We start from the raw sequence: 22,824 nt of genomic DNA, 5'->3' as shown, positions 1-22,824 counted from the left end.
AGGATCAACAGAGGAAATCAACTACCCCCGCCCACCCCACTAGTCCCATCCCCCGAGCGCCGCTGCTAGCTTGACTCGCTACGTGTAAATCATATACAGTAAATGCTATGTACACAAAGTCACCGTACATAAGTTCGGAAAGTAAAGTCTGTCAAAGAGTTGGGAGGGCAGTGTCCTCTGGCGGTGGGTCCAGCTCCAAGCCCCGATAGTCCGCTCATCTTTTCCATATTTTAAAGTGCTTCCGGGGGCAGCCCCTCGCCACAAATACTGGGAGTTCAAGCCCCATACAAAAGTCTAACCCATTCTTCCAGGCCGCAAGGGGCGCCTTCCATGCCCTCGCAATGTCCCTTTTCGTCAATGTTAATCCTAGCAAAAGCAGGTGTCGCTTGTATCGATTGCCCCCTACCCCAGCCATATCGTGAAGCAGGACTAGTTTAGGGTCCCTCTGGAGCTCCCAGGCCAGGACTTCCTCCAGGCATCTGATGACCCCACTCCAGAATCTCTGTAATGCCCCACATTCCCACACTGTATGCAGCAAGGTGCCCACCTCCATTCCGCAGCGCAAGCATTCTGGCGAATGCACCATGCCCGCCCTCCATAGTCGCTGTCTGGTATAGTGTGTACGGTGCAAGTATCTGAACTGGATGAGTCGCAGGCGCGTGGATATCGCCGCCCCCCTAGGACTCTCTAGGGCCTCTACCCAATCCTCCTCGTCTAACTCCCCAGCATCCTGTTCCCATAGGGTCCTGAGTCTCGTCAGGTCGGAGGAGCTATGCCGCACTAGTGTTTGGTAGATGCAAGACACCTTCTCGTCGGACAATTCCCCATAAATAACTTGGCTTCGAGTGGGCTAAGCTCAGGGAGTTGTTCCAGAATCGCCAGATACGGCATAAGTGCGTGACGGAACTGGAGATATTTCAAGAACTGCGTAAGGGGCATATCAAATTCCTTCTGCAATGTTTCAAAGGTCTTGAGGACACATCCGGACATAACATCTCCCAAGGTGGACATGCCAATCGCATCCCATCCCCGGAAGCCTACCAGGGTGGTTAGCTGAGGCAGCCTACCGTTATGCCACAGTGGGGTTTCCTGGGTGAGTGTGTTCCACCAGCCCAGTCGGCGCAGGGCTTGCCTCCATACCTGGAAAACCACTCGGGTGACTGGGGGAAGGGCCTTCCTAAGTGGAGCCGAATATAAGAGTGTGTGGAGGGATGCAGTTCCCATTAGGGGCCTCTCTACCGCATACGCCGGGTCCCTTCTGTCAGCGTACCACCAATCATTCAGTACCAGCAGGTGGGACGCCTGGTAATAAGAAAGCACGTCCGACGTAGCCAAACCCCCTGCATATGTGGACAGGAAACACGTTCGTAAGGCTACTCGCGCCACACCTCCCCCCACAGGAATCCACTCAGCGCAGAATTAAGGCGCTGAAACCAACGAGGCGAAATCGCATGCAGATGGTTCTGCAGTTGATACAGCAGGCGCGGAAGCGCCACCATCTTAAAGATTACAAAAAACAATTTGATGGACAGAATGTAGATCAATGTCTTACATTCACCCCAGTACAAGGATCTGGGCCTAAATCCATCGTTTTTTGCACTCCACACCACCCTGGGTTAGATAATGGCTTTATGCAAATCAGCTCTGACCCTGTGCCCCATGGGAACAGTCCAGTCCGAACTACAACAGCCATATCTTTCCCAGACCGGAATCAAGCATCCGAGGACCGGACCGGTTTCGAGGTAACACCTCTCATCAGCCCGGCTAGCTTGACTCCAGTGGTGTGGAGGCTCTGGGACCCACGTCTGAGCTACCCCAGTACACTCAGGGAGAAAATTACAAAAAACAATTTGATGGACAGAATGTAGATCAATGTCTTACATTCACCCCAGTACAAGGATCTGGGCCTAAATCCATCGTTTTTTGCACTCCACACCACCCTGGGTTAGATAATGGCTTTATGCAAATCAGCTCTGACCCTGTGCCCCATGGGAACAGTCCAGTCCGAACTACAACAGCCATATCTTTCCCAGACCGGAATCAAGCATCCGAGGACCGGACCGGTTTCGAGGTAACACCTCTCATCAGCCCGGCTAGCTTGACTCCAGTGGTGTGGAGGCTCTGGGACCCACGTCTGAGCTACCCCAGTGCACTCAGGGAGAAAATTACAAAAAACAATTTGATGGACAGAATGTAGATCAATGTCTTACATTCACCCCAGTACAAGGATCTGGGCCTAAATCCATCGTTTTTTGCACTCCACACCACCCTGGGTTAGATAATGGCTTTATGCAAATCAGCTCTGACCCTGTGCCCCATGGGAACAGTCCAGTCCGAACTACAACAGCCATATCTTTCCCAGACCGGAATCAAGCATCCGAGGACCGGACCGGTTTCGAGGTAACACCTCTCATCAGCCCGGCTAGCTTGACTCCAGTGATGTGGAGGCTCTGGGACCCACGTCTGAGCTACCCCAGTACACTCAGGGAGAAAATTACAAAAAACAATTTGATGGACAGAATGTAGATCAATGTCTTACATTCACCCCAGTACAAGGATCTGGGCCTAAATCCATCGTTTTTTGCACTCCACACCACCCTGGGTTAGATAATGGCTTTATGCAAATCAGCTCTGACCCTGTGCCCCATGGGAACAGTCCAGTCCGAACTACAACAGCCATATCTTTCCCAGACCGGAATCAAGCATCCGAGGACCGGACCGGTTTCGAGGTAACACCTCTCATCAGCCCGGCTAGCTTGACTCCAGTGGTGTGGAGGCTCTGGGACCCACGTCTGAGCTACCCCAGTACACTCAGGGAGAAAATTACAAAAAACAATTTGATGGACAGAATGTAGATCAATGTCTTACATTCACCCCAGTACAAGGATCTGGGCCTAAATCCATCGTTTTTTGCACTCCACACCACCCTGGGTTAGATAATGGCTTTATGCAAATCAGCTCTGACCCTGTGCCCCATGGGAACAGTCCAGTCCGAACTACAACAGCCATATCTTTCCCAGACCGGAATCAAGCATCCGAGGACCGGACCGGTTTCGAGGTAACACCTCTCATCAGCCCGGCTAGCTTGACTCCAGTGGTGTGGAGGCTCTGGGACCCACGTTTGAGCTACCCCAGTACACTCAGGGAGAAAATTACAAAAAACAATTTGATGGACAGAATGTAGATCAATGTCTTACATTCACCCCAGTACAAGGATCTGGGCCTAAATCCATCGTTTTTTGCACTCCACACCACCCTGGGTTAGATAATGGCTTTATGCAAATCAGCTCTGACCCTGTGCCCCATGGGAACAGTCCAGTCCGAACTACAACAGCCATATCTTTGCCAGACCGAAATCAAGCATCCGAGGACCGGACCGGTTTCGAGGTAACACCTCTCATCAGCCCGGCTAGCTTGACTCCAGTGTTGTGGAGGCTCTGGGACCCACGTCTGAGCTACCCCAGTACACTCAGGGAGAAAATTACAAAAAACAATTTGATGGACAGAATGTAGATCAATGTCTTACATTCACCCCAGTACAAGGATCTGGGCCTAAATCCATCGTTTTTTGCACTCCACACCACCCTGGGTTAGATAATGGCTTTATGCAAATCAGCTCTGACCCTGTGCCCCATGGGAACAGTCCAGTCCGAACTACAACAGCCATATCTTTCCCAGACCGGAATCAAGCATCCGAGGACCGGACCGGTTTCGAGGTAACACCTCTCATCAGCCCGGCTAGCTTGACTCCAGTGGTGTGGAGGCTCTGGGACCCACGTCTGAGCTACCCCAGTACACTCAGGGAGAAAATTACAAAAAACAATTTGATGGACAGAATGTAGATCAATGTCTTACATTCACCCCAGTACAAGGATCTGGGCCTAAATCCATCGTTTTTTGCACTCCACACCACCCTGGGTTAGATAATGGCTTTATGCAAATCAGCTCTGACCCTGTGCCCCATGGGAACAGTCCAGTCCGAACTACAACAGCCATATCTTTCCCAGACCGGAATCAAGCATCCGAGGACCGGACCGGTTTCGAGGTAACACCGATGGATTCGGGCCCAGATCTTTTGACTGGGGGAATGTGTGACATTGATCCACATTCGGTCCATCACTTGTTGTTTTTGCAATTGCCGCCCTAAGTGCGCTGGGGATGCCCAGACGTGGGTCCCAGGCACTCCACTCCACTTGGAGTCAAGCTAGCCGGGCTGATGAGAGGTGTTACCTCGAAACCGGTCCGGTCCTCGGATGCTTGATTCCGTTCTGGGAAGGACATGGCTTTTGTAGTTCGGACTGGACTGTTCCCATGGGGCAACAGGGTCAGAGCTGATTTGCATATCGCCATTGTCTAACCCAGGGTGGTGTGGAGTGCAAAAAAACGATGGATTCGGGCCCAGATCTTTTGACTGGGGGAATGTGTGACATTGATCCACATTCGGTCCATCACTTGTTGTTTTTGCAAGCAACCATCTTAAAGATGGCAGACTGTCCCTCCATAGACAGCGGCATCTTACACCATATCTTCAGGTCCTCACGCGTGCTGTCCCATACCGGGTTAAGGTAACATGTACCAATAGTTTTGAAGGCTGTAGTCCTGTAAATTAATATGCTGTACACACTCCTGAAATTTGGTATTTGGCTATGAACATTACAAGATGTTTTTTCAATGTATGGGTTTTCAGATTTGAGGTAAACTATGGTACTACTAAAATCTGCCAAGGAGCATAAGGGCGGGCCCCCCGGCCCGGGTGGAATACCACCAGCCTTTACAAGGAGGATCCAGGCTTCTGGGTCACTCAGCTAGCCCTGCTTCACTTATCTATCCTTGAAAAGAGCTCCATCCCAGCCTCATGGCGGGGATCTATTCTCTCTACGATCTTTAAAAGCGGCACCAAAAAATCTCTAGGGAACTACAGCTTGATCGCCTTATTTGATAATGAAGCGAAGTATTTCGCAGGTATACTGCTGGACTCCCTACGATCATGAGCCGAGTCAAATTCAATCATACCACCAAACCAAACTGGATTTACAAACAACACCGGGACAATGGTAAATCTTATTACACACTCTCTCTCTCTTGACCGACCAGGCCGAATCCAACACTAGCCCCATATAAATGGGGTTTATGGACTACAAATCAGCATTCGACAGAGTCAACAGAAGGAAGCTGTGGCAGAAACTCTCCCTACTGAACATTCCGAACAGCCGACTCAGGGCCTTGCAACTTTTGCTTCATGACACATGGGTCAGGATTAGGATCGGGCTGGTTCACGACTGTCACGACCCATAGCAACAACGCAAGGCCTCAAGCAAGGATGTGTCCTTGCGCCAATGCTTTATAATCTATTTTTCCCAGACCTCTCTGCAGTTCTCAACATAGTCAATTTGCATTCACCCAATCTGGGTAGCATTATTTTATCCAACCTACTCTACACCGACGATCCGGTTCTTTTTAGCCGTACAAAGATTGGCTTACGTCTCCTGGATGCGACTGCCATATATTCCAACAGGAATGGTCTACAGATAAACAAAAATAAAACCAAAATCCTTGCGGTCCGCACATCTAGGACCAAAAATCTGGTATGGTTCATAGACCAGGAAAGAATAGAGGCAACCAGATGCCACAAGTACTTAGGTGTACTCTTGAACAACAATGGCAGGTATGTGAATCATCTGGCAGACCTGAAAAAGAAAGGCATTGCGCTGTCTTTTGCGCTTAGATTCATCTACAAAAGATTAAACAGCCCTACATTTGCACCAATTCTCCAGGCAGCCCTGGCAATGGTTATCCCAACCCTAACATATGGGTGCAAGGCTCTAAAAGGGCGTGACAGCGGGCAATTAGACAAAGCAGTCACAAAAATTAATAGAACGATCTCCCAGCTTCCCTCCTACACGTCACCAGCACAAATCAGACTGGAATTCGGCCTCTGCAGATAGGCACTGGCCCGCATGGTGGCCTTCCTAATAAGCTGCCATAAGCTTAAGGCGTCTAAGGAAGGCAGCCTGGCCCACAACGTATGGATTCACTTGAACACAAGTCACAGGTCGGCGTGGTACTATTACCTGTCCCGAGGCCTCAGTTCTCTTGGCTTGAGCAACCTTTGGGATCTACAAGTTATCCAACATGAATTCAAGAGGTTAGCATAAATCAGTGCAAATCTACTTTCCTCACTAGAAGACAGGGCCAACTTTTCCGTACGGAACCACAATTGGATGACTCCGCACCTATCTACAGCTGAAACCCCTGAGCTACCCAACGATCACTTTCAACGAACATACTAAGCTTCAGGTTGTAGGGATGGGCATGGGGGTGATTCCGCTCTCCTGTCACCTCCCAAAATGGAATAGAGTTCCTGCCCAGGAAACGTGTCGGCTCTGTGGCCTACACAGGGAAGACATAATTCACAGGATATGCTTGTGTCCTAATCTCCTAGAAGATAGAAGGGCCCTGTTATGAAGGGGTTGGATTGCAAAAGACATAAGATCTTGCATAGGAGCGGTTCTGGCTTGCTTTGACCCCTTGAATACTACCCTTACCAGTGCCATGGTCAGATTTATGGATTGCTTCATCAAGAAGCTAGAGGAGGCGAGATGTGCACACGATGGTCAGGCAGAAAACCTGTTTACCCGCCTTACTGAAACTATCGCTGAAACTATCGCTTCCAGTCACTGAACAACGGACATGATTTAGACCCATTATTAATGCATGGCATAAGTAAAGCCTATTTATTTATACTGTTTTCTTATATAATCTCTCCCCCTCACTAGGAAGATGCCAAACTCTCCTCCTAAATTGAACATAACCCACAGTATGCCATAGACTGTGCAGCATGGAATAGAGGTTTTTAACTCATAATGACCTCTTTTTTTATTTCTTAACTGTTTTAACCAGACCTCAATGTCTTCTTAGATTAGGCTTTTACGATGCTTTTAAATTTTATCAAAGCTAAGTACCTAGAAATTAATCTCTGTTATTGTATATTGTTGCAAGAGTTTTTAACAAATCATGCAATAAAGCAATTTTTTCAATTACTACTTCTAAAATCTGCAAAGTACTAAGCAAAGTCTCCACCTTCAGGGGTGGCATCACAAATCAACACAAACCCAAAACCCTATCTGGGAGGAAAAACACCTTGTAACATGGCAGGGGACAATCAAATTATGCTGCAGGACTGACTAAATCACACGGCAAGAAACAGAAAATCATGAAGCTTAATGTGGCATAATTTGTGATAGCACGTGAAAAAAAAAGTCAAAATAATAAAGTAATACTAACACTTTCCAGACAAAGCATTTGCCTCTTTAATACCACTTTAAAACTTAAATACAGCAATAAACGTGGAGAAGTGTGGCTCAGGGGTTAGAGGCGGCAGACCCGGAAGCTGAGATCGGCCCTGGACCAGGGTTCAATTCCCCGCCTCGGCGGGTCTTGGGCTAAAAATTCCACGGACTCGATAATTCTCGCTCCGGTGCCTTCTCGACTCACGGGTTCACACTCTGCGACTCTGGGCAATAGCTTGCTTAATCTCCACAACGGCCCCTCGCGGCGGGATGCCTGGCTTTCACCTTGTGGATACCCTGCTGGGGTTATCTCACAGGGGAATACCAGGACGGGTTCCCTAAGCAAGCGCCGGGACACCCACTGCGGGTAGCTGTGCACTATATAAGCTCAAATACATTTACATTTTACATTTTAAACAATAGAAAGATGACCAGTCAATGTTTGCCTGGGGCCTTCCACGTTAAGTCAAAAGGTGTTGCTGCTTTTTTAGTAAGTTTTGATTAGTAAGAGCTTGAAACTATATTTTTTGTTAAAACCTTTAGATTAAGCAGTAGATAGATTATGATGCAAATCCATAAATATGCAGATAATGCTGCAGCTGCAAAAATCCCTTCTTTCCAGTGACCCTGCTCTTTAGGGACATGATCAATGAGAGGAAAATTAGATGCCAAAGCCAAATCAAGCTTAACAGGTGAAAGACCGATAAAAAAGCAGTTACTTCAAAGTCAACAAATTGCTCAAGTTGTGGTATCACCTAAATTATAATGCTTCTCTAATTGTGAGGGCAGCCTTTTAAAAAAACGATACTATTACATACAAATATTTACTAGAACCACTGTTACCAAAGGAATAAAACACGATTTTAAGGGATGTTATTCCCTCTGTAGATTATTTATTTTTTCAAAAATTCCACGCAAGACCCAACAAGCGTACAAAAAAGCCTCAAACAATACAAATGAAGGGCAAGTCGAAAATATGAGAACTACAGGACTTTCAAATAGCTTCTCCTCTTGCATTTTAATTGGGGCAATAACATTTAGGAAATGTGTGCAGTGAAGACCATGTCAACATAGTCAGTTTTCCGCAAGGTGTTCTCCTCTTAAAAACAGTAGGGGTCCCTCAGCCAACAGTGCGCGTAATGATCACATCAGGTGTAGTCTTGGTGGCTTCACTGAAGCATTCACGAATACAAATCAAAATCCACATAGGTATATGTCATTTGTTATAGCATAACATTTGGGGAAAAAAATAATAAAATAAAAAAGCTGCCTGCCCAAATTGTATTACACTGATCTGGAGATATAATAACATACTCTGTTACAATCCTATAATTGAAATTCAATGTTATCAAACATTTACCTCAACATCTTGGTCATACAAATACAAGCACACATTTATACAAACTGAACATACAAAATAGAAGTGAAATGACGAGAATAGAAGTGAAATGACAAGAATAAAACGCTACAACGAAAACTTTAAAGCCTTGGGTTATCTACACTCCACTGTACAAAAGGCAGTTCATAGCCCATTGACAAAGGCAAACGAATGAGCTAATATTAAAGGACTCTGAACCAGCACATAGTCTGGCAAGACCAGATCGAAAAAGGGCATGGTCAGTTTCTCCCAGAAATCAGTCTGATCAGGCTTTTAACTCACAGCTAGAGGCTGAGGGCTGCTAAAATTATGTAAGTCTTTGAGAGAAAAGCATATTCATATAGTGCTCATAATTACTAGAGAACATGCTACATTTGTAGAGTTTATACAGAAAAAAAATGTATGTACACAGCAAAACTTTGCTTGGTAATATAGATTTCACCCTCTGAAGGCAATCTTTTTAGTCTATCATGCTGGACATCCTGCAACGGCACCTGGTACAACTCCTCTGTAGATGTATCTGATAATCGACGCATTGTACGACGTTGTTCGTAAAAAGGTGAGCCCTAACAGTCCAGGCTGCATGAAACAATCCTGCCAAGTTGATAGATTACATATAAAAGACCACCATACTCTTCAAAGAATAGTACCATGATCTGAAAGCCCAACAGGATAGTGCGTATGCAAAACGAAATATATATATAAACTTTTTTTTCTCTATACAAGCTTTTTCAGCTTCAACCTTCACTAACTGAATGCTCAGTGTCTAAAGAAGGCCCACAATGCACACTGCCATTTCAGAGTTACACACCATCCTGGCTTGTGGGCTGGAAAAAAATGGACAAAGTGTCAGCAGTGTGGAATTGGCTCAGATCTTTAAGCCCAAGATGATTCACCCTTCTATTTAATGACCCAAAAGCAAATCCCAAGGCAAGGATGTTTTAACCGGATAGAAGTCCTGTATTTGAGAAGAGTGTGCCCTCCAATACAAATTGAGCAACGTATTCCAGGCTTTGGCAGCTAAACAAAAAATTCCTGCTTCTGTAAAAAACCTCATCAACGTTTTGTTGTACCATATTGTTAAATGTTATTGTGAGAATGTTGCAGCATAGCATGTTCCATCAGATGCAAACGGTATCCCTGGGTGAAATTTCAACAGGCTAAAATACAAGGTGCTGATGGTGGTGAAGGGGGTGGGGGTGGGGGTAAAATCAGACTAAATGGTCACTTTAGCGTATCTTGCATGTTTAAGCTGGTATTTTACACTCTTATATAAGTCAATACGGTTCAATTAATGTCCAGCTCAGCAAACTGGTCTAGAGTTTACTCCAATCACGAGAGTTAACATTTGCAGCACAGTCGATGAAGCCGGTACACAAGCACTGCTTCGGTTTTATGTAGATTTTAAAAAAAATTAAGTATAAGACATCATTTGTTAGAAAACCCAAGAGCACAACGACATGTACTAATGAGTTTTCAAAGTAGTTTAAGGAACCACATGTACAAATTTTAAAACCAAAGCACTTACTTTGGTGCAAAAACTTTCCAGACCATGAGATGTCTCCTCAGAATCATGGCAGCACAGACGCAGGCAAGAAGCTGGAAGAGAGATGAAGAAAACAACCTGAGCTGCAACTGTGTGAAAGTCACGTTCATTCAAGGTCAGGCTTTCGTCAGTGCTTACTTCACTGGAGGGTGGGGCAATTTCCCACAAATCAACACTATTTAATCTACAGATTGCTCTCATTCTCACTTAGGTAGTGTCTGCACCCTCCCTCCACTCTTATCTTTCCCTTAAAAATCAAAAAGTACTCACTTTTTATAGAGTTATACAATTGTTAATGTTCTAAACAAGTTATGCTGAACTTGCCCCTGTGCATTTGTTTGTCAGTTTGAAACTGGCCCGGCTTATTTAAAAAAAAAAAACCATAAAACTGTCATCGGGTGCATCCAAGACAAAATCCATCAGCGGGCCACTGGCATTGGCGGTAGGTCTAGTCACTGAAAATCATGAAATATAAATGGTGTATGTAGGAGAGTAGGGTCTGCAATCCTATGATCACCCAGATTTTTTGCTTTTGTTTCACTGGTTTACGACTTTCTCTGGCTGTGGGCCTGCTAATCAGACCCACATCCTAGCTGTTCTCTCACTAAATTACAACGTGTACCTTAGGTGCATTTACCAAATTGGTACTGGGCCACCTTATCAGACCCTGTAACTCAGGGCATAGGTGTACCCAGGGCCTACCAGGGGCTGCAGCATGTATTATGCCACCCCTGGCTGGCCATCTAAATCTGACACAACTGGCTGCACGACAGCTGGGGCAAGGTGGTGTTAATCACCCTTTGCTTTAGATATAGTATACCTATATCTAACCCTAAAAATGGACACACAGATTCCTATCAGTCACTCCTATGGCAGGCCTTGACAATCCTGAAGGCAGAGTGCTTGGAATCGTGTGAGATGGTGCTCTGGCATGAGCTGAGCCCGTTTGCAGCTTGCGGAACCAAGTCCTAATAGCTGTTCCATGATAACGCGTACCATATACTCTTAAGTGCATTATAATCCTCGCAGTTAAATGCTATCTTTGGTATCGCTTTATCAAAACATGTCGAGTAAGGTGTCATACGAATTGGAATACTAACCCCTCGCCAATTCTGGCGACGGGGTTAGCATTCCACCCTTCTAGAGGGACACGACATGTATGTAACTGTGAACCCCAGTTAAAGTTAACTCAAGCCTCAGCATCACAAAATGGATGCTGCCACCACAGACACAAGTCTGACCCCCTGCAGCTGGGAGTCCTTCCAGCGAGGGGAGCTTGGACAAAGGGTTTCCTGTCAGGGGCGGTGCTAGCACCATCCCAGACAGGGTTTTGTGTATCCTGGATAGGCTGGGCTTTACAGGAAGGTGACTGCAAGTGGCACCCCGGTGCTCACTACGCATCTGCCGGCTAGAACCAGTTCCAGGGGCACACCAGCCCCTGAGCTGGGGAAAGTCCGGCATGGGAGAGGGGTGTAACCACCCCCCTTCCTGGTCCCACCCCTAGGGCAGGACCTAGATGCGTACCCACCCCTTTCTTTAGGATAAAGGCAGGAGCGGGGACCCTTCCAAATTAGATCATCTTTGAATCAAGAAACTACTTTCTACGAAAGGAACTCTCGACTTCTTCTCAAGATTTCTCCCTTGTGGCTAAGGAGTAGTCACCCTGCATCCGCAGGCACCATCTAAGAACTCTGCGGTTTGCTGCACGTCCTTCCTCCGGAATCCGACTGACCAGCTCGACGAGACCCGGCTTCCCTGGCACCTCTGACCTCTACCTACCTCTACAGCTAAGCTGAGAACCGTAGGTGCGACGAGACCTCGAGGGACCGGCCCTCATCAGAACTGCACGACTTCTATCCAGCACGACCGCCGAGGGATCCTCTGGTGAGTGCTTTGGGGTCCGAGAAGCCCCGACCTTGAGCAGCTCCAGCACCGAAGACCAGCCCCCCAGCATCCACGAGATCTGCGTGGGGCCCTTCTGCTTTTTGGCTGCTCACCGCGTTGTCTGGCTACTAGCCCGCTGGCTAGTGGCCTTCCCGACGACGACCGACGACATCACCACTGCTAGTCTGGTTGCTCCAGACTGGCCCTTGCTCCCTTCCAAAAGAGGAGCACCCCGGACCCTCCTGGTCCACTCCAGACGCCATTTTAGGTCCACCGCGTGGGCTTGAATTTTCCAAGACTTGTTGCCCCAATCCTGGGTCCAGCGACGTCGACAGCATCAACCATCGTGGGACAGCTCGCACCTCCATCCTGGTCGCCGACAACGCCTCCTGGTCCGTGAGACTGCAGAGCCCAGCGTCGCCCACTCACCTGGTCGAGGTGACTCCATCCGGTGCCATCCTGGTGCCCATCTGATCACTGGCTAGTGATTCAGGACTTGGTCCCCTCTGCTTACAGGTGTCTTCCATCTTCGATACAGGCTTGGATCCATCGAACAATCTTCACTGGTCGCCTGCCAGGAACTCCTTCTTTCAGGCTCCTGGTTCGTCAACGAGGGTTTCCGACGACACTTGAACCCTATGCAGCCGCAGCCCCTGGGCTAGGTAACTTCGGCATTTCGGGGCCCCAGCATAGCCTCACTATCCAAGGGTCCAGATCCACTTTCGTTTTCAGCCTACCTTATCAGGTTCGCCCGAGAACACTAACTTTGCTTTAACTAGCCTCCATAGACTTTGTCCCGCATCCCGCGTGAGAGTGCACACTCTGCACCCGAGTCCCCTAGGCCTCCTACTAGTAATCTGAAGGTTCAGTAACGTAGTCCTAGCAATTCCAAAGCCTATTAGTACAGTACTTACCTGCTAGTAATTTCGCATTCCACTTCCATAGTATATGGTTTTCCGTGCCCCTCGGGCATTTGTGTAAATTGTGCAACTTAAAGTATTTTCGTAAGAGTTTTGTTGTGTGCTTAGTACCCTGTCCTCATAAAGAGTACAGGGCTGTTGTGATCTAAATAAATACATTGTTTATTTTCATAACACTTGTGTGGTGTCCTTTCACTTGGTGTTCAAGGGGTATATGTGATGGTATAACAGCTGGCTTAACACGCCCTCTAGAGTTTAGCCCGAAGACTGCTCTTGTCCATGCTACTAGGATAGCTGGTCTATCGGTTGACTTACAACCAATCACCATAAGGGTTGTTTGGACTGATACATAGTGATCACTAGAATAGTAAACACTGAATATCAGGCCAACTTCTCACATTGGTGAGCAGCGGTTGGGATTTGAGCTTGCTGTTGTTTTACCACACGAATCCTAAGAATATCTTTGTGAAAGATCACATAAGTTAAGGTGCATATAACTTAGCTTAGAATACTCTGAGTTCTACTGAACCAGCTGTTGTAGTTTAACAACCTTGACTACAACTCTTAGCAAGGGATCAGTAGGCAAACAAATAGTGTAGGTAGGTGCATCACTTACACCACACTAGAAGCATGTCTAACCACAGAGAGTCTTCAGAGACCCCTCTTGTGGTTGTGGACCCTCCACAGGTCACTTGCAGATATGCTGCTCTTAGCTTCCAGGAGATGAGACAAATCTGTACATCCAGGAAGCTAAAACAGGGTTCTAACCCTACCATTCCCTTTCTGATTGGTCTCTTAGAGACTTATGATGCCAGGAGGTCTGCTAACACAGATCCTTCTCATCCAGATGGGAACATGCCTCCCCTAGAGGGAACCCAGGGTGACCCTGACCGACACCTCCAGGCAGCAGATAGTGCTGAGGAGGGGGAGGAAGATGAGTTATCCGGGGATGAGGCAGAAACAGGTCAGGTAGAAGTCAGCAGACTCACTAGGACCAACTTAAGTAGGCATAAGAATGGTTTTGGGGGACCCCCAGGGCCACTCTCAGGCAGACTTAACATTGGGAATGGATGAGTTAGGTCTCTATCCAGAGGCTCTAACAGATCCATTCGAACCAATGGCTCTCAGACCTCTTCTCATAGAGGGATGTCATCCCCTAAGAGAAGGGAGCATGAAGCTAAAATGAGGGAAGCCCATCTGAGGATTGAAAGGGAAGAACTTGCCCTGGCCAAAGAGAGGCTTGCCTTTGCTAGAGAGCAAAAGTTAAGTTGGTTAGATCTCACTGGTGGCAGCATTCTCCCAAGAGAAAAAGACAGGAGTTTAGATACTAGACACCTGAGTATGATAGTGCCCCCCTTTAAACAAGGGGATGATATCCACAAATGGATAACTGCTTTGGAGAGAGCCTGCACTGTCCAGTGCGTCCCCCAGAGTCAGTGGGCAGCTGTCTTGTGGCTCTCCTTTGAAGGTAAAGGTAGAGATAAGCTCCTCACTACTAGAGCTGAGGATGCTAACAATTACCAAGTCCTGAAGAATACACTGATAGATCGGTTTGGCCTAACCACTGAGCAGTACAGGTTGCTGTTCAGGGATAACCAGAAAACTCAGTCTCAGGATTGGTCTGACTTTGTAGATTGTGCCACTAAGGCTTTGGAGGGCTGGTTGCTGGGCAGTAAGGTTACTGATTATACAGGATTGTACAATCTGATCATGAGGGAACAGATTTTAAACAATTGTCAGAACCAGTTGTTGCATCAGCACCTTGTTGACTCAGATCTGACCTCTCCCCAAGAATTGGGAAAGAAGGCAGACAGATGGGTCAGAACAAGGGTTAAGCAGAACCAGGGCCAGAACAAGGGTGGTCAGAAGAAAGCAGACCAGAAGGGTAAAGATGCAAAAGGTGAACAAAATGACCAGAAGTCTTCAACAGGTCCCCAACAGAACAAAGAGGGTGGGGGTCAGGCTTCCCAGAAGAAGAAGACCCAAGAAGGCCAGTCAAAAAGGTGGTGCCAATACTGTAAAAGTAAAACTCACTGGTTTAGTGAGTGCACCAAGAAAGGAGGGCAAACTCCTGCCACTGCAGCCCCTAAGGCAACTGCACCCCCTAGTACAGTCAGCAGTGGTAGTGCACCTCCCAAGGGATTAGTTGGGTTAACCTTGGGTTCTGAGGGGTATGACAACTTAGTTGGCACACTCACTCAGGCTGTCCTTGTCTGTACAGGGGATATGGTCCCTATACTTTGGGCAAATACAGGCAGACACCTTTGATAAATGGCAAAATGGCTCAGGCCTATAGGGACACTTGTGCCAGTGTCACCATGGTGACACCTAACTTTGTGGACCCTGGACAGATCATGCCAGGTACAGATTTCCTGGTAACCAATGCCAGCAACGTCACTACCAGTCATAGTATGGCGATTGTTGCTTTCTCCTGGGGAGGGGTAAATGGCCAAAAGAAGGTTGTAGTTAGTTCAGACCTCCCAGTGGATTGTTTGTTGGGCAATGATTTGGAGTCATCACAATGGTCAGAAGTGGGGCAGAGGACTCACATGGAGATGTTAGGCTTGCCAGCACATGTGCTTGCTTTGACTAGGTCACAGGCCAGAAGATGCCCCACTGAACAGGTGCTGGATCCTGGAACAATGGACCAGACACCTTCCAAGAAGAAGAGCAGGAGGGTTAAGGCATTGCCTTCCCCCTTACCCCAGGTTGAGGATCAAGTCTCAGAGGAGGCTGACCTAACAGAGCTGAGGGAAACTGAGCCTAAAGAACTTGAACCTGATCAGGTTGAGTTTCTGGGTTCAGGGGGACCCTCCAGAGAAGACCTGGGGAAGGAACAGTTAGCCTGCCCTTCTCTTGAACCCCTCAGACAGCAGGCTGCTGCTGAGGCTGCAGGGAAAGCCACAGGTGCCCACAAAGTATACTGGGAAGATGGACTCCTGTACTGTGAGTCAAGAGACCCCAAGCCTGGTGCAACCAGGAGGCTGGTCATCCCCTTGTCTCTGAGAGGTTTCCTTCTCACCTTGGCCCATGAGATTCCCCTTGCAGGTCACTTAGGCCAGAACAAGACTTGGGACAGAATTGTCTCACACTTTCACTGGCCTCATATGAATGAAGATACCAAGGAGTTTTGTCGCTCCTGTGTCACTTGCCAAGCCAGTGGTAAGTCAGGTGGCACAACAAAGGCCCCCCTTATACCAATGCCTCTGGTGGGGGTGCCCTTTGAAAGAGTGGGGATTGACATTGTAGGACCAATGGAACCCCAGACAGCATCAGGGCACAAGTTTATACTGGTGGTGGTGGACCATGCCACCAGGTATCCTGAAGCTATTCCCCTTAGGACCACTACAGCACCTGTTGTGGCAAGAGCCCTAGTTGGAGTGTTCTCCAGAGTGGGCTTCCCTAAGGAGGTTGTCTCTGACAGAGGTGCAAACTTCATGTCAAGCTACTTAACTGCTATGTGGAAGGAATGTGGTGTCAACTACAAGTTCACTACACCCTATCATCCACAATGCAATGGGCTTGTTGAAAGGTTCAACAGGACCCTAAAAGGGATGATTCATGGACTACCTGAAAAGCTCAGGCGTAGATGGGATGTCCTGATACCCTGCCTTTTATTCGCTTATAGAGAAGTCCCACAGAAGGGGGTTGGCTACAGCCCTTTTGAACTTTTGTATGGACATCCTGTAAGAGGACCTCTGTGTTTGGTGAAGGAAGGATGGGAGAGACCTCTCAAAAAGCCTGCAACCAGCATAGTGGACTATGTACTTGGTCTCCGCTCCAGGATGGCTGAGTATATGGAAAAGGCAACTGAAAACCTTAAGGCCAGCCAAGAACTCCAAAAAGCTTGGCATGACCAAAAGGCTGTCCCGACTGTCTATCAGCCTGGACAGAAGGTGTGGGAGTTGGAGCCAGTGGCCCCAGCAGCACTCAAAGACAAATGGTCTTGGCCCCACACAATTCTTGAGCAAAGGGGAGAGGTCACCTACCTGGTGGACCTTGGAACTCCCAGGAGCCCCCACAAGGTGCTCCATGTGAACAGGCTCAAAGCATATGTCGACAGGAAGGACATGAGCTTGCTCATGGCCATAGATGAGGGACAGAAGGAAGAGAGTGACCCTCTCCCAGACCTGCTCACTCAGAATCCTGATGATGGATCAGTAGATGGTGTTGTCTTTTGTGGCAGCCTCTCTGAACATCAACAGAAGGATTGCAAACAAGTTCTTCAATCCTTCAGGCATATGTTCTCTCTAACACCCAGTCAAACCAATTGGTGTACCCATGAGGTTGACACTGGTGACAGCTTGCCAGTTAAGAGTAAAATCTACAGGCAGCCTGATCATGTTAGAGACTGCATCAAAACAGAAGTGCAGAACATATTGGAGTTGGGAGTCATTGAACCCTCAGATAGCCCTTGGGCTAGTCCAGTAGTTCTAGTGCCAAAGCCTCACACCCAGGGTGGTAAGAAAGAGATGAGGTTTTGCGTAGACTACAGAGGTCTCAATGCAGTCACTAAGACTGATGCCCACCCAATACCAAGGGCAGATGAACTTATAGATAGATTGGCTTGTGCCAACTACTTAAGTACATTTGACCTGACAGCTGGGTATTGGCAAATCAGGTTAGATGAGGATGCCGAGCCCAAGACAGCATTTTCTACCCCTGGTGGGCATTATCAATTTGTGGTAATGCCCTTTGGTTTGAAAAATGCACCTGCCACCTTCCAAAGGCTGGTGAATCATGGTCTCACTGGGCTGGATGACTTCTATGCAGCATATCTTGATGATATAGCTGTCTTTAGCTCCACCTGGGAGGATCACTTGGTCCACCTGAGGAAAGTGTTAGAGGCACTGCAAGCAGCAGGTCTCACTATCAAGGCCACAAAGTGCCAGATAGGGCAGACACAGGTTGTATACTTGGGCCACCTTGTAGCTGGAGGCCAAGTTCAGCCACTGGAGAGCAAGATACAGTCAATCAGGGATTGGGCTCCTCCAACCACCCAGACTCAGGTTCGAGCTTTCTTGGGCCTGACTGGTTACTATAGAAAGTTTGTCAGAAATTATGGATCAATTGTGACTCCACTTAATGAACTGACAAGTAAGAAAATGCCAAAGAAGGTTCAGTGGACAGCAAGCTGTCAAAAAGCATTCGATGACCTAAAACAGGCCATGTGCACAGCACCTATCCTCAAGAGTCCAGACTACTCCAAACCATTCATTGTCCAAACAGATGCTTCTGAGTTGGGTGTGGGAGCTGTTCTATCTCAACTGAATTTTGATGGTAATGACCAGCCCATTGCTTTTATAAGCAGAAGGCTGACCCCCAGAGAGAAAAATTGGTCAGCTATTGAGAGGGAGGCCTTTGCTGTGGTTTGGGCCCTGAAGAAACTGAGGCCATACTTGTTTGGCACTCATTTCAAGATTCAGACCGACCATAAGCCCCTCTTGTGGCTAAATCAGATGAAGGGTGAAAACCCCAAACTGCTTAGGTGGTCCATTTCCCTACAGGGGATGGATTTTACAGTGGAACATAGACCTGGCACTGATCATGGCAATGCAGATGGGCTCTCCAGGTATTTCCACTTAGAGCAAGAAGACTCACCTGGTCAAGGTTAGTTTATTGTCCCAAAGTTTGGGGGGGTGGGGGGGTCATGTAGGAGAGTAGGGTCTGCAATCCTATGATCACCCAGATTTTTTGCTTTTGTTTTACTGGTTTACGACTTTCTCTGGCTGTGGGCCTGCTAATCAGACCCACAGCCTAGCTGTTCTCTCACTAAATTACAACGTGTACCTTAGGTGCATTTACCAATTGGTACTGGGCCACCTTATCAGACCCTGTAACTCAGGGCATAGGTGTACCCAGGGCCTACCAGGGGCTGCAGCATGTATTATGCCACCCCTGGCTGGCCATCTAAATCTGACACAACTGGCTGCACGACAGCTGGGGCAAGGTGGTGTAATCACCCTTTGCTTTAGATATAGTATACCTATATCTAACCCTAACAAGCATTTACAATGCAATAGGTCTCGCAGCATTAAAGTTTGAGTTATTGGCATTGTGTATGACAATGCCAATAGTTATAACTTTTGCAAATGTGACACCTATAGCATTTGTAATGCAATATGTGTTGTATTACACAGAGACAATCAATCACATGTGTTTAAATCAGTGCATAGGAAATGCTACATAAGGCCGAGGACTACAAGGTGCAGGAGTCACGTGTTACCTACACTGATAAGCAGTGTTGTTTAATAGTGCTTGCTCTGAAAAAGCACAAACTGCGCAATACAGTGATCTCACATTAGATTAAATATTAGATTAAACATTTAGCGTGACTTGGTTCCTCTCGTAAAGCAGATTATCAAGGCCCCATGTACTCAGAAGTTGCTGGTTGTCGAGCTCGTCGTGTGGCCACCTGGGACGAATAGACAAAGGGGACCAGGGTTTCTCGTGCAGGGTCCCTGCCTCCGTCCAAGGTCAGGCAGCGCCCCCTGTTCTTCTGCGAGAGCTGTTGGATGGCTGCACTGAGTTTGTAGTTGTGCATCAAAGTAAACAGTAGCCCCCTCTCTCCGGGGAAGTGTGGGGTGGGGTGAAATCTGAACTCTAGGGATAAATCATTTGCCAGCAGAAGAAGGGTCCGGGCGTAGGTCCGTGCAGCAGCTGAAGTGTGCAGCGCAGGCTTCGGCGAGAGTTTCTTCACTGCACAACATGCACTTTCCCTATGACGGTGGCGTCTTGTGCAGTGTGTGCTCGTAACATCGTAGACTGTGTTGTTTGAATACATATCCGTCACGTGTACACTGGTCAACGCCACACACGCTCTCCACTCTAACCTGTGTGAGTGCAGATATGAAATGAAACGCACGTCCATGCGCACAAACACACGCACACGTGCAAACGCATGTACATACGCACAAATAGGCGCGAACGTACATGTATACATAGCTGAACACAAGCACATACCTTTGTGGCGGCGCATACACACACATGTACACGCAAGTAAATATGCACGGACATACGTTACACGCACGTTTGCCCATTTATGTACATGCATACATTTGCGTGGGCGCATGCACACACACACCTGTACACACCCCGTGCACAGAAGCACGGTACACGGTCGGCTGGAGCATGGCGTGTATCCTGAAACAGGGTTATCCCTAGAACAGAGACCTATTGTGTTGCAAGCTTCCCGAAGGCTCGTGCTGGGCACCTTTACATGCTACCTGGCCTCTATCCTTGGCTCGAGCCTTCCTTCTCTGGGAGCCGAGAGGCCAGGTCTGAAGACCTCGCAGCGCTGCGTGTGCACCACTACAGCAGACGTTACCAGGGAGCTGCAGGCGCAGGGTCCACCTATAATCAGTTCTATGTGTAAGAAGGTGTCTATTAATGCGGTCACCCCACCCCTCTTCCTAGACTATCAGGTCTGGGTGTGGACAGGGCTTGTGTAATTTCCTTCTCTCTCTCAAAGTATGTTTAGTAATGGCTTGTGCACCCACTCGTGTCTCTGATTCTTGAGAATGTCTGAGAGCTCTGCACACACATTGAAGTGTAGCCGCCTCTACACTGTGGCCACTTTCCGAGCATCAGAAACATTGAGGCAAACAGAGGACGTGGCACAAGGAAAACTGCGCAACCTCGGTCTCTGCTATCTATATTCAGATGAAAACTGCGCAACCTCTGTTGCTATCTATATTCAGATGAAACACCGCAACACACGGTGAGTGCGAGGATCACACGGTGTCACGGGGAGGCTGCATTGAACCGCACAGCACTGGACGTTTCACCGCTTCTTTTAAGGGCAATGGTTTGAGCGAGTTTTTAGATACGACTTCTGGAAGAGTTGAGAAGACCGCCCCGGAAGTCAGGCACGGTCGCCTGTGACGGGGCGGGGCCACGTCCAGACCGGAAGAGGAGGCAGGCGGAGTCGATGCGTCTCGCGGCCCGGGGCTCCTGTGAGCGGTGTAGAGCCCCGGGGCCGCGCCAGCAGGAGGTTGGGCGCCGCGTGCTGAGAGCAGAGTCCCCGACATTGGCCAGGTAAGTTCCAAAAGGCTGGGGGAACTTGGTGCACGTGTGTGTGTGTATGCTCGTGTGTGTATGTATGTGTGCGACGGTGACGTCGGGGGAGGCGGGGCCTCGGTGCACTTGTGTGTGTGTGTGCGCGCGTGTGTGTATGTGTGAGGGGGGGGTGTCTCTGTATGTATGTATGTGCGTGAGTGCATGGACGCTTGTGTGTGTGTCTGTGTGTATGCGCATGCGTGTGTGGTGCTTGAGCTTCCCAGGAGACGCGCCTGGCCACAGCGCGCGCTCCAGTTTCAACTCGCCTCCAAGGCGATGCGCGCGGCCGGCACTGTCTCCTGGGAAGCACAGTCGGCAACAATAGATCTCTAGCGAGACACAGCGCTGACGCGCTGTGTTTTCGCTATGAGACCTAAAAATGGACACACAGATTCCTATCAGTCACTCCTATGGCAGGCCTTGACAATCCTGAAGGCAGAGTGCTTGGAATCGTGTGAGATGGTGCTCTGGCATGAGCTGAGCCCGTTTGCAGCTTGCGGAACCAAGTCCTAATAGCTGTTCCATGTATGTAACTGTGAACCCCGGTTAAAGTTAACTCAAGCCTCAGCATCACAAAATGGATGCTGCCACCACAGACACAAGTCTGACCCCCTGCTGCTGGGAGTCCTTCCAGCGAGGGGAGCTTGGACAAAGGATTTCCTGTCAGGGGCGGTGCTAGCACCATCCCAGACAGGGTTTTGTGTATCCTGGGTAGGCAGGGCTTTACAGGAAGGTGACTGCAAGTGGCACCCCGGTGCTCACTACGCATCTGCCGGCTAGAACCAGTTCCAGGGGCACACCAGCCCCTGAGCTGGGGAAAGTCCAGCATGGGAGAGGGGTGTAACCACCCCCCTTCCTGGTCCCACCCCTAGGGCAGGACCTAGTCGCGTACCCACCCCTTTCTTTAGGATAAAGGCAGGAGCGGGGACCCTTCCAAATTAGATCATCTTTGAATCAAGAAACTACTTTCTACGAAAGGAACTCTCGACTTCTTATCAAGATTTCTCCCTTGTGGCTAAGGAGTAGTCACCCTGCATCCGCAGGCACCATCTAAGAACTCTGCGGTTTGCTGCACGTCCTTCTTCCATAATCCGACTGACCAGCTCGACGAGACCCGGCTTCCCTGGCACCTCTGACCTCTACCTACCTCTACAGCTAAGCTGAGAACCGTAGGTGCGACGAGACCTCGAGGGACCGGCACTCATCAGAACTGCACGACTTCTATCTAGCACGACCGCCGAGGGATCCTCTGGTGAGTGCTTTGGGGTCCGAGAAGCCCCGACCCTGAGCAGCTCCAGCACCGAAGACCAGCCCCCCAGCATCCACGAGATCTGCGTGGGGCCCTTCTGCTTTTTGGCTGCTCACCGCGTTGTCTGGCTACTAGCCCGCTGGCTTGTGGCCTTCCCGACGACGACCGACGACATTACCACTGCTAGTCTGGTTGCTCCAGACTGGCCCTTGCTCCCTTCCAAAAGAGGAGCACCCCGGACCCTCCTGGTCCACTCCAGACGCCATTTTAGGTCCACCGCGTGGGCTTGAATTTGCCAAGACTTGTTGCCTCAATCCTGGGTCCAGCGACGTCGACAGCATCAACCATCGTGGGACAGCTCGCACCTCCATCCTGGTCGCCGACAACGCCTCCTGGTCCGTGAGACTGCAGAGCCCAGCGTCGCCCACTCACCTGGTCGAGGTGACTCCATCCGGTGCCATCCTGGTGCCCATCTGATCACTGGCTAGTGATTCAGGACT

The 22,824-nt window shown here is 48.7% G+C and overlaps 1 protein-coding gene across 2 annotated transcripts in view; it reads right to left on the bottom strand.

Moving 5' to 3' along the window:
* Nucleotides 1–22,824, bottom strand: part of PIGO (phosphatidylinositol glycan anchor biosynthesis class O) — a 159,347-nt gene that overhangs the window by 30,797 nt on the left and 105,726 nt on the right. For both annotated transcript variants that reach the window (XR_015309267.1, XM_086960251.1), the window contains exon 10: nt 10,196–10,266. Coding sequence is in view for 1 of the 2 variants with exons in the window: in XM_086960251.1 (XP_086816377.1) it covers nt 10,196–10,266 (71 nt within the window). In the remaining variant the exon portion in view is untranslated. The remainder of the gene's footprint in view (nt 1–10,195; nt 10,267–22,824) is intronic.

Source organism: Lissotriton vulgaris, chromosome 3_1 (assembly GCF_964263255.1).
Source record: "Lissotriton vulgaris chromosome 3_1, aLisVul1.2, whole genome shotgun sequence".
NCBI lineage: Eukaryota > Metazoa > Chordata > Amphibia > Caudata > Salamandridae > Lissotriton > Lissotriton vulgaris.
Note: the sequence above shows the minus strand (reverse complement) of the source record. Positions and strands in the feature narration are given on the sequence as shown.